This window comes from Fulmarus glacialis, unplaced genomic scaffold, assembly GCF_000690835.1.
Source record: "Fulmarus glacialis isolate BGI_N327 unplaced genomic scaffold, ASM69083v1 scaffold4010, whole genome shotgun sequence".
NCBI classification, from domain to species: domain Eukaryota; kingdom Metazoa; phylum Chordata; class Aves; order Procellariiformes; family Procellariidae; genus Fulmarus; species Fulmarus glacialis.
Window position 1 is genome coordinate 100,274 of NW_009189484.1, and position 12,104 is coordinate 112,377.

A 12,104-nucleotide genomic window follows, 5' to 3' on the forward strand; every position below is an offset into this window, starting at 1 on the left:
TTCATCTGTCTTTTTATATGTTTTTAATGTATTTATATCATATAATTTATATTAAGTATATATGAACGTTCAGATGAGAGAGACGTAAAGGCAAGTCAAACACTCTGGAATAAACTGTGAACAGATTATACTGAAAATTTAAGGTATATTTTCCTGAGAATTCCTTAACATTTTTCATTAGTTTAGCCATCTCCCTTTGCTTACTTCAAATTTCCATTAAGTTGGAGTGAACAGCCTGATGATGGATATAGTAGAGTACATCTACTTTGTGGCAGCCTTTGAACAGTTTTTGGGGAATGTTCTTAATACTAGCAAACCTGTTGGAGGTAATCTTAGCAGAATTGCTGAATGGCCTTGCGCTAAAATGGTGCTTTATCATTTATAAACTTAATTTTATTATTTCATTTGTCCCAAACCACATTCAAACTTGCTGTTGTTATGTCCCTCTCTTTACCTGAGTCTGTTAGTTTCTGGCTTTTGTTTTTTTCATGATATGCTTAATAACAGTTCAGAATTTTTCTTTGCTCTATAGTTAGGTTTTCCAGTTTGGATCCCATCCAAAAATAATTCAGTAGAAACCTCTGGGTGTGATGTTTAAATCCAAAATAAAAACATTTTCCATGGTGATCCAAAGAGTTATGCATGCTTAATGTGAGTACATTGCCATTCTGAATGAAATAACAACAAATCTTCTTGAGGAGCAGGAACTCAAAGCTAAACCACTGTTTCTCTTGCTCATAGTTCAGACAAAGGGCATTTCCACAGTAGATGTGACCTGCAGTCTTGTAGTTTTTGCTATGGTTTTCAGTTGCGATAAAGACCCTCTTTCCCATTGTCTTAATGCCTAGAAATATGTGAATGCCCAGAGTGGCATCCTTACCCATAGGTCTCATGTCAGCTTTCCAATGACACGGGGTGTGTGGTCAGGGGACTGGTTCGTTTTGCCATACATTCAGCTACTTGAGCTTCACTCTGGTTTCATGCCAAAGGCTTCCCTGGTTCAGTCCTGCTGGGCATTTACTCATTTCAGCCAAGGAAGCCAAAAGCAGGCTCGACACTAGCCACGGCACTCCTGCATGCCTCAGACTATAGAGATGTGTGCCCCTCCTGCCTAGTCCTGCCATCTAGATAGGCAAGGGCATGGGTTGAGACAAATGTTTAGCTTTTCTGTTTGTTTTGGTTTTGAGATCTATATTTGACCCTGGTTGTGCAATCAACTTTGGACATGCACAGAACTCAATGAATGATTTGATCCACAGCCTATAATCTTAATCTGTAGAAGATACTACTTAACCTCTCCAATTCCCTTTGCAACAAGCAGTGCGGTTTGCACTAAGAGAACAAAGCCAGCCAGTACAGAGCAGTGACAGTTTATGAAATCAGTAAATATACTGCACTAATGATGAGGACCCTTTAGTCTTAGCGCCTGACACAATGGCTCTGTCTCAGGATGGGGAAAATAAGCAGGGAGCCAGGACAAGCTGTGTATTAAGCTCTGGACTGTGACAGACGATGATTTCAGAAAGGTGTTCAGAAATGACAAGTCCCAGGGACCAAAGAGCAGCCTGGGGTTTTGCACATCTGTACTCTAAGCTATGAGTTTTCCGTTTCAAGTTGTGGCGGTATTGAGCTCTCAAGAAATATGTGAAAAATGATCGTAGAAGGATTCTCTGAAAACAGGTTTGCCTAGGGGAAAGCATAATGTCCAAGCCACACAAATCTAGAGGAACTTTTGATTATACTTTTGGAGATAAAGGGCATGCAGCCTGCACTCTGATGGTCTGAGGAGCACTGTAGAGGTACCAGGCTGATGCATCACCCTGAAAATCAGGAGGGCTGAGTTTATTCCAGGCTTTCTTGTTGAGGTGATGTGCAACTCTGCACAGTTCCTATCAGGGGTCCGTGTGTGTTTGCACCTTTAGTTCTGTTGTCTAATTATGTGCAAATGCTACCACAGTGGCAGAGCCCTTGCAAGGGACAGGCTGTAGGCCGAAGAATTGCATCATTCTGCCAGGCTAGACTTGATAGGGGACATAGCTGCGAGTATGCATGTGGCACATGAGGCTGAGTCCCACTCAAATCCTCATCTTTGGATCAACTAGATCAAGCAGCAGAAGTATTATACGCTAGCAATATCTGCAGCGTCCAGAGGGGTTGGTGCCATTTTATATGAAGCAATATGCAATCCTATAATGAGAAGCTTTCCCTGTGAAAGGTTCTGTAATCTCATAGAAACAGCAGAATTACTAAACAGAGTCACCACTCTCGCTGTCAGATGGGGACTGCAGACACAGAGGTGAACTGACTTCTCCAAGTTTACTCAAGGTATCCATAGCAGAGCAGTCAAAGATCTAAAATCGCATGTGTCTCCTTTCTCTTGTTTATATTGCAAGTGTATTTTTATTCTCTCTTAAGTCACATTTCATGTGTTGCTTGATGTTTTTGGATCTGACGCATAGCCTGCTGAAATCATGGGAGGAATCCTTCATCTGACATCAGTATGGTTTGGACAAGAAATTTTGAATCTGAATTCCTGAAGGAGGAAATCTTACTTTCCTGTGTTAGGTCAGTATCTAACAGAGTTGGGTAGGGCCAGAATATGCAAAGTAAAGTGAAGTAACTAAAAAAGAACTATGAATTTGAGGACAAAAGTCCAAAGAAGATTGTTGGCTGTTTCTCCATTTATAAAGTCTGTGAGAAGGTTTTTCTTTCCATAAGGCTTTGCTGCTGGGGATGCCATTTGTTTCTGGTGGCTTTGTAACGTAACTAGGCTTCACACAAGAGAAGGGCTCCAGGGCCTTTTGCAGTTTCAGCAGTTTTCGCCTCTGTTCTCCAGCATTTCCTTTTATTCAGGCCAGGAATTCACTTTGGATGGTCCTTCTGCACATCTTGCCACTAGCCCTAATTAATAACCTGCTTCTAGAAATTCCACTCATTGTCTTTTTTTTTTTTTTTTTTTGATTTAAGAGGCTGTTCGGGATAATTACTGTCTTTAAAGTTTTATGAATCACAGTGTTTGACATCTTTGATGTTGATTGCTTTTCAGAAGACTGCACTTTTTGTTCTAATGTTCAATTTGTCACTGTTACTTACAAACAAATAAGAGATTTAAAACCTCAAAGATGCAGATGTTCTTTAGCTTTGTTGCCATCTGTTCTTCTGCCTACTGGATTCCAAGACTAACATTTGTGCATTTTAATGAAGCTACATTTATGTAATACATGATTATATAGAACAGAAAATAGATACAACAAAGTCTTTCATATAAGTTGATTTTTAAATCACTTGTTCATAGAGCAATATTTTTTCTGATGGTTTTTATTTTCATGATAAACTTATCTTTAACTATAGGGTTTGAAAGACCTGTTGTTTTGCTCAGTTATACATAAATTGCAGATCAGAAAACTGAGATTACCATAGAAATCTCCCAAGAAAAGCATATGATATGACCTTAATTTACTTCACAAATTTTACATTGTGGCATTTAAACAGCATGCTTCCTGGATGTCAGAAAGCCATACACTTACCTGTGCTCATTGAAGTTGTACATCAGATATTTTAATTCTTAATGTAGTTTGGTAGAAACCCGATTTCTCACGCCAACAAATTATTTTTTAGAATTGGCTCATTGAAAAGGGTTGAAATTTTAGGATTTCTGTAGAATAAAAGTCTGTCTGATTTATTACAATCATATTGGATTACTTCCCCATTTATCTAGATAATTTCTGTGTTTAAATCTTTGTGATATTTTTTGGTAATATTTCCTCAACAGGTGACAGGTTGAACTGCCCACCTTCTAGCTGGCAATTATCTAAACCTCTAACTCAGGCAAACACAAGTAACCAAGATTTTACAGGCACATCTTTCTGTTAAAAAATAGGTATTTCAGGCGGAAGTGTTGGTATCTGTTACAGCCTGTGAGATTACAGAGCAGTAAGTGCTAATTAAACCTTTATTTATATTCAAAAAGAAATATGCAGTCCTAAGTGCCTTCATCTGTACTGTAACAAAGTTTATAGTAAACACTGCTAATCCAGTGTGCTTAGAAGTGATATTTTGGGAGATAAGATTTCAGATACTCGTGGCTGCTCGTCTGTTACAAGATTAGCCATATTTTTGGAATGAAAGGCTTGCTCATGCTGCCTTGCCGTTCTCTCAGCACTTAAATTTATCTTCTCTTCTTGTCTCATCTCCCTGAAATATTTAGTGTTCTTTGTCTTCAGTACCAGTGTCTCTTGTCCAAAATCATTTCAGTGCATCCAGTTTACCACATACTTCCAGCAGGGTTGAGGCAAATCTTGATTTGGTGTAAATCACTCCAGCAGTTTTCTTAGGATTCTGTAACTTTGTGTTAAATCCTTATTTCTGTTTACCTATGCAGGGACTGGCCTCTGCTTTGGTGATTTTCTCTCTTCTATCCATCTTTTCTTATCCACTGACTACCCAACTTATACACCTTATTATATTAATGTCACGCTCTACATCCAACTCGCAGCATTTGAGCACATTAGTGACTCATTACAAACTGATATTATTAAATAATCTTTTCCACAGAAGAGACTGTCTTCTTTCTGTACCAAACCAGTCTCAAAAAGATTTTGGGCTAATATGTCCTTTGTCCAACCTCTCAGAGGCCAATAATCATGAATTATGATAGTCCAAGGAATCTGCAACAGAGTAGGCAGATATGATGCAAAGCTAATGAGTTCATGCCAACGTGGTCTGAAGGAGAATAATCGCATGTTCTCCAGTACCTGAAGCCTCAAGAGGTGTCAAAGACTGACCTAATATGCACCAAAAAATAGTGTTAGGAAGGAAGGGGTGCACTTTCTTCAAAAAATTGAGATTTCCAGAGCTTAATAAGACAACTACTACTTGAGAGTCCAGAAGCAAAGATATGCCTATACTATTAATAGTTTTTGAACCTCCTCGGCCTGAGTTGAGCTAATTCTACCTGTAGATAAAATCGCCACGACCTTTGTCAATTCCTGCATTTTCTCAGTCAGTGAATCCTGGGTACCTATTAGGAAAGCAAAGACACTGCATATTCAGAGTTGAAGAGTATTAGATGGCTGCTAATCAAAAAAAACCCAAACAAACAACACCACCCCCCCCTCCCCAAAACACAAACAAAACCATCCTTCTAATAAAATGTATATTTTGTTTCATTCACCCATGGCAGTAGGAAGAAGCATGTTGAAGGGTATGTCAGCATATTAGATGTGCACTGTCTAAACCAGTGAAAGGTCTTTTCAGTCTCTCTATTTCTGCACCATAAAATTTTCACTCTCTGGCTGCAGAAGGACTTGGTAGATGATGGAGTGCTGGCTGGTCATTGAATTCCCCTTGCTCCTTTATAAACCGTACAGTGTTATTGGCAACTTTTGGATATGTAAAGCACACCTAGTGAATGTCTGTTCTAATGTCTCTTAAATTCAAGTAGCATGGTTAACATTGTGTCCTGGCTTGAGAGTAAGGAAATATGGATACATCTTAAATCCAGTGGAATCTTATACTTTAAAGCACATAGCACTTGCTAAGACTGCTTCCTTTGAACACAGTATTTGGTTCACACTGCTCTTCAGGAACTCAGTGGAACTACTGATATATTTAAAACAAGCATTTGCGAAAATGCTCTGTTGGATCACGGCTTAAGGGTGGTAAAACACAAGTACACATCTCTTGCAGAAACTGAATGCCTGCGATGACAGGAACAGGAGCTAGACAAGGGTGATATTTCCATTCCAGCCCCATCAGATCTTGCTTCCTCCCCACTTTCTGATACTAGCCAGGCAGTTAGAGCCATCTCAGAGTCCTGTGATGCTGCACTGCATCCACCAGAAATCAAAGTGGAAGCCCTGCAACGCGAGAATTGCTTAACTAATCCAAATTGCCAGAGGAAGGAAAAGCTTAATGCTTCTCGCTTTTTAAGATTCTTTGTTGTGTCTTTGTAATTGTTTGGTTTTAATTACACCACAAAGTTTATCTGCCGTGCCTGTGAACAGAACACACACATGCAGAGCTTCTCTTTCCTATTGGCTTCAGGCTGCTAATTTTGACACCTTTGTAATAAATCTGTTGGCTCGATGCAAAGCCTCAGGCTTGGCAGGACCTCAGGAAATCAACAGAGGAGGTAGCAATCCTTGTAAGAACAGGCGTTCCAAAGGCGATAGATTAGGAATAATTTCCAACTGAGCTAACCTATTTAAAAGTAGCAAGTACATGAAAAGGGAAAACGGTTAGAGTGCATTACCAGAGAAGTGTTACTCCTTGTGAAGTGAATTTCAGCACTTAAAACCATCTTTCTGAATGCCTGTAGTATTTACGACCCAGCCTTGAAGGGCCAAATACAATCTATGGAAATACCACATAATTTCCACCACCCCGTGTTTCCTATTGGTTGGTTCTATACCTTCAGAGTTGCAAAGCCAATTAACAAAAAAAGTGATTTCTCCTAAAGAATCTGGAGGGGATGAATATTTATGACCAAATTTGTGGTGCTTGAATTTACAGCACAGATCCCCTAAGCTTCAGAGTTTATAAAATAAAAGAAGTAGGCACCTTCATGGGGTAATTCAGAACTTACAGCTGGGAGATAGGTGGTGATAACTATTGGTGATAACATTTTTCTTAAGTGTTTAAATTCTTGGTTCCTGCTGGAATATCATTGTCCTTACAGTTTTCAGTATGAAAAAATTGGGGCCTAAATAGCATTGCAGAACCTAAATAGATCTGTTATTTGGGGCCAAAGGGGACAGATTAGATTTTTCATGTACTTAATAGAAGGAGGTAAACTCCTAGGCAAACTCCTAGTTCCAGCTTCTTAAAATTTAAAACTTTCTTCTAAGATCCACTCTCCCCACACCCCTCTACTGATCCAAGTCAGCAGAAGGACACCTACCCTTCAGAAGGGTAATTCAAATTTCAAGTGACCCTTTATAGATTTTTTTTTTCTCTCTAGTGACTAAAGGAAATTTGGGCAAGTATGCTCATATCTTGGAAACTCATAGTAAAATAAAAAAAAAAAAATCCCTTTTGTGGAGGATAGACTGATATTTCCATAACAATGATTATTAAAGTAATATGACTGGTTTTCCCTGGAATGCATATCTGTCTGCACTATGTACACAAAAGAAGCAGGACAGTATTTACATTGCAAGAACTGCTGATGAATATAGTTTTTCTTTTTTGAGAAATCTATCCAAAATATTCTGCATTACTATTGGGTTTGTAAAGAATTCTTGCAGAACAACTGATTGCAAAAATTAGCATCACAGGGAACAAGAAATCACATGATATGGACATATGTTTTCACAGCATTCCAGCTGTAGAGCTGGTGAGAGAACTTTGCGAACAGATTTGGGTATAATTAGGAAATTTCACTCTCTGAGCTCAGAAGTGACTACTGGAGCTACTTACAAAAAAGGCTATCCTACACTGTTTTGGGGGCGGGGGGGAAAAAAAGAAAAAAAGACTTTGTCGTTTTTGTGGTAAGATCAAACTGTGGAATCAAGACTAAAGAAGCACAGTCAGTACTGTGCTACCATCAAATATCATATGTTAAAACTCTTCGTATTTGTTTAATATTTAAACAAATGTTTTTGTTTTGTTTTGTTTTATTAGAATGATATGGGAGGTCAAAGGAGCCTAATAAACAAGTGGACTACTTTTCTGAAAGCCAGGCTTGTGTGTTCAATACCTGGTCCTGAAGGAGCAGACACACATTTTGATGAGCTGCGTAAGTTTATTTATCTTTAATGGTCTATTTTGACATGAGTTTGGTTGGGGTTTTTTTGTTGTTTGTAGAAGCACTATGTCTTGTTCTGATTTTACTTCTCTTCCAAACAGTGCTGGTAATATATCTGACTTTTATCAGAAGTACCTGATTACAACTGGAATTAGTCTGATCAGAAATATGGGGGTTTTCCCTTTCACTCAAAAAGCTGGAAAGTGAAAGTCTGATTCTGTACAAAAAACAGACTATCTGCAAATGGACAAACTTCAGAATATTAACACAAATTCACATGGCAGAAATTAAAATTCAGACAAAAAAAAAGCTTTGTTGTATAGTTACAAATCTCCAAATTATAAATGGTAAATGCAGAAATATTCAGTGGATGTCTAATTAAAAAAAAACCACAACATTTTTCCCATTGCAGAAGATATATTCTTACTTTCTACAAGAGATGAGAGAAACCCGCTTGTGTATGGAGTCTTCACTACAACAAGGTATGTGTTAGGATCACGTTTGTCTCTGGAAACAAATGCTGAATATCTTACTCAGGCCCTTCTATTACTAGATCCTGATTCCTGAGAGCAGTGACAGACTGCTTGAATAAAGCTTGCAATATTGGGGCTGTAGTCACTAAGGACAATACTTGCAGAAATGGAAATATAAATGACGTCGCTAAGCCTTTGTGTGTGTGACTTTTGAGAATGATTGTAAAAAATAATGAAAATTTAACAATCAAAAACATGCTAGTTTATTTCAACCTCATTTAGTTGAATTTACAAATTTCAATCGTATTTATTGAGCAACCAATAGTTACTATTTAAGACAATTCATTGTTGTGAAGCATTATTTCTGTAAGCAACAACTTGATATCAGCTGTTTCTTAGGTTCAGAACCCACTATGCTTTAACATGATATTTCAGTGTTTTAATAAACAGGTGTTGATGGAAGAATAGCCCGTCTTTATCTTGAGGAGATAGATTAATTAATTAATGAACCTCTCAGCTGTGATAGTGAGGTGCTCTATATAGAGTTGTCAGAAAGGAAATAAAAAATTCTTTCTTTTGTCTCCAGAACCTTTGAATTAAGTGTAAATAATAGGGACTAGCCAACCGCTGAACAGTATGAGTACAATGAAAAATTGCCAAGGCACTCCTTAACTCAGAAGCAGCCACTGTGGTGGCTCCATAGAATATATAACCACATAAAATATTTAAAATTGAATTAAATGTTGCACAATGAATGAAATGGCATATGAATTAACTAAAATACATGTAACTCAACAATCTGGCAAGGTGTTCTTTGGAAAATCGAACTATTTGGGTTTTTTTTGAGAAAAATATGTAAGGAAAAGAAAAAAGACATAGAAAAAGAAATAAATGTTTATTTCTATCTCTTTTTATTGTCTGTCCAAAGCAACTTGTAATTCTCAGACACATCACCTGCAATATCACTAATATACAGGCTTCCAGATGTGAACACATGTAAAGGAATGTCCTTCATTTACAGAAAATTCTAATCAAAATAGCTAATAAATGATAGCTGGAACCTGTCAGCAGTCTATAAAGTGGTCCCAAAGGCTAAGTCCAGGTTTCAACTGAGCAAAGCTTTAAACTGTAATGACAGTGACATTAAATATTGGTATTTATCAGACCTGTACACATTGTCTGTTACTTAGCACCACTTATATCAGCTCTCAGGTGTAGGACTGATCCAAATCCTGTTAGACTCCATGGAGTTAGTTAAATCACTGCATGAGGCATGCGCTGAAGGAGTGTTTACAATATGCATATCAATCCATTTTCTTTTTCAGTTCTGTCTTCAAGGGCTCTGCAGTTTGTGTGTACAGCATGGCAGATATCAGAGCTGTTTTCAATGGCCCTTACGCTCACAAAGAGAGTGTGGATCATCGCTGGGTACAATATGAAGGTCGCATCCCATATCCCAGACCTGGTACAGTAAGTGTCTCCTTAATTACATACTTCTATTTTTACTCAAAACCAATCATACTTCACACCCCTCCCCAGATTGGTATTTTATATTTTCCACTCAGGATGTTTCAAATTATCCTCTCAACCGTTTCCATTCTGTTGACAGCTCAGACTTCTACCTACCCTTTATATGTTTATATATATAAATATATATTTTTCCGTGTCTCTGAGATAACATTGTATCCAGACTGTTTATTTCCTGATTGTCTCTCATATTGTGGTCTCCTACTGTACAGCTGTACAGTCTGTTGGGATCACCTCTAAGGCATCAACATTTTGTAAAAAGCCAAAGTCATTTCTTTATGAAGTATTAAATTATGATGAGGTATTTCATTTGAAGTCTCGTATTTCTGTTATCTCTGTGCCTGTTAAAATCCTGTTCCTTGAGATATGGTCATTGATTCTATGATGTGTGTTTGTGCACGTGTTGTGTTTTGAAGTAAAGTAAGGAGTTAGTTGCTGGAGATTTTAAGTGATGAAAGATAAGTGATAGGAAGAAAAGAGAAGTTTAATATCAGGAAAAACCTCTAAATCCCAATTTCTTAGACTTCAGATGTAACAATCAGGCCAAAACAAAGAGAAAAATTGTGAAAGTGTTATTAAAGAGTTCTTCCTGTACTCTGTCTTAGTATTAAATTTGGAAAAGCATGGACCTACATTACAGCTGAGGAAGAAAATGGTATTTCCAAAATATGCATCTACTTTAAAAAAGTCATCACAACTTTAAGCAACTCTTTGTACGTATAATGTAAAAGAGCAATGATTTAAGAGTAAGATAGATATTATCCAGGATAGCTTTACATTATCTTGGTCAGGTATTCAGTGAACAAGTACTAGGCAGCTGCACAGATCCAGCCAAGTACTGAGCAACTAAGGTTGGACTGCTGCTGGTACCTTGCCTAGAAGCCACTGGGGTGTTTCTGCACTATTTCTCTGACTGGTGTAACTAGTACTGGTGTAACCTTTGCTTCAAGCCACATTATCTAGCTTATTTTGCTCTTCTTTTCACACCTTTCCTTGTGACTTTGTGTTTTCTTCATCATCCTTCCAATGGACCCAAATGCACGGTCCAGGTCCATGCTGTTTGCTGCACTCCATGGTCCCGGGCTTCAGCTGGTCAGGCCCTGAGCTCTGATTCCCTTCTCTCAACTGCAGGCGAGTCGCAGAGGGCAGCTCTCTCTATAAAGACTAAGGCAGCTCCAGAGACTGATTTGGCCTGCCTAGGATCTGCACTGCTGGAGCAAATGTGTTCCTAATTTAGACAATTTAGACACTGTAGGCTTGTGCATCTCTCTCTCATGCAAAATATATAGTGCCCCCAGAAAAGAAGATTACATTTAATTTTTTTTTTTTTTTTAAGCATGTGCAACTCCATTACTGGTAAAGGAGTGCAGATGAATTCAGTTTTAAGTACAAAAATGGTGCCAGTGAGAACAATAGCTGGTCCCATGGCATCTAAAGAGATTAAAATAACTCTCTTGAAAAACTCGGAGTGCCCCATAAGGATGAACACTCTGCACAGATAGACGGGTCATAAGCTCATTGCATTTTTGAGTGTATTAACCATCACATGGTTGAGCTGGGATTCACAAGGAAGGAAACATGTCATGCTGAAGCATGTCAATGCTGATCTTTATCACCGATTTGAATATCCATGCTTGCAAGAATTTTAAAAGTTGGAAAGTTTAAAGATAAACGGACGTTTAGCTGCTCCTTAACTCTCCAACTGCTTCCTTTAAGCACCTGATAACAGCTGTGAGAAAACAGTCTCATAAAAATCCTTGGGACCTTCATACCAAGTGGATTTCTGTAGGAGTTTGTCTGACCAAGGACTGAAAAGGGAAGTGGATTTTACTGAAGAAAGCTCTCGGAAGAAAGATATCTGTAATATTTGCTATGTAGATAAGGTAAATGTATTGCTGCATAGTTATTTATCTTTTGTCTTAGTGAGCTGTACTACTCTCAGGCTTCAACATACTTCAGGCTCAATTTAATATAGGGTATCGAAGTAAGTAGATTCATGCCGTGCTTTCATCTTATAATGGACTATGCCAAACCTCTGGATATGAGCAGATTTAGGCTGGGATCTGAAAAAGTAGCGCAGTGCTCAAAGGCAAGGAAAAGAAGCAGCATGCTACACCCCTGCAGAACACTGCAGTGTGAAATGTTCTTCCTTAAAGATTAATTTCATCATTTCTTGCCAGCTATGGGGTGGTTCAGGAATGCTCAGAACAAAGCCAAAAAAGGCATAATCTATCCTTTTTTAAGTAACTAGAACATTTTTGAAATTTAAGCTCTACCTAAGTGTTGCCTACAGTTACCGTAGCTAGCACTGCCCTGATTTTATATTTCTTATATTTGAAGTTACTGGCAAAGTCTAA

At 38.1% G+C, this 12,104-nt stretch overlaps 1 protein-coding gene across 1 annotated transcript in view; it reads left to right on the forward strand.

Moving 5' to 3' along the window:
- SEMA3D (sema domain, immunoglobulin domain (Ig), short basic domain, secreted, (semaphorin) 3D) overlaps nt 1-12,104 on the forward strand; it is a 97,368-nt gene that overhangs the window by 53,534 nt on the left and 31,730 nt on the right. Inside the window, exons 8-10 of the mRNA XM_009582200.1 lie at nt 7,624-7,738; nt 8,160-8,229; nt 9,546-9,690. Of these exons, the coding sequence (XP_009580495.1) occupies nt 7,624-7,738; nt 8,160-8,229; nt 9,546-9,690 (330 nt within the window). The remainder of the gene's footprint in view (nt 1-7,623; nt 7,739-8,159; nt 8,230-9,545; nt 9,691-12,104) is intronic.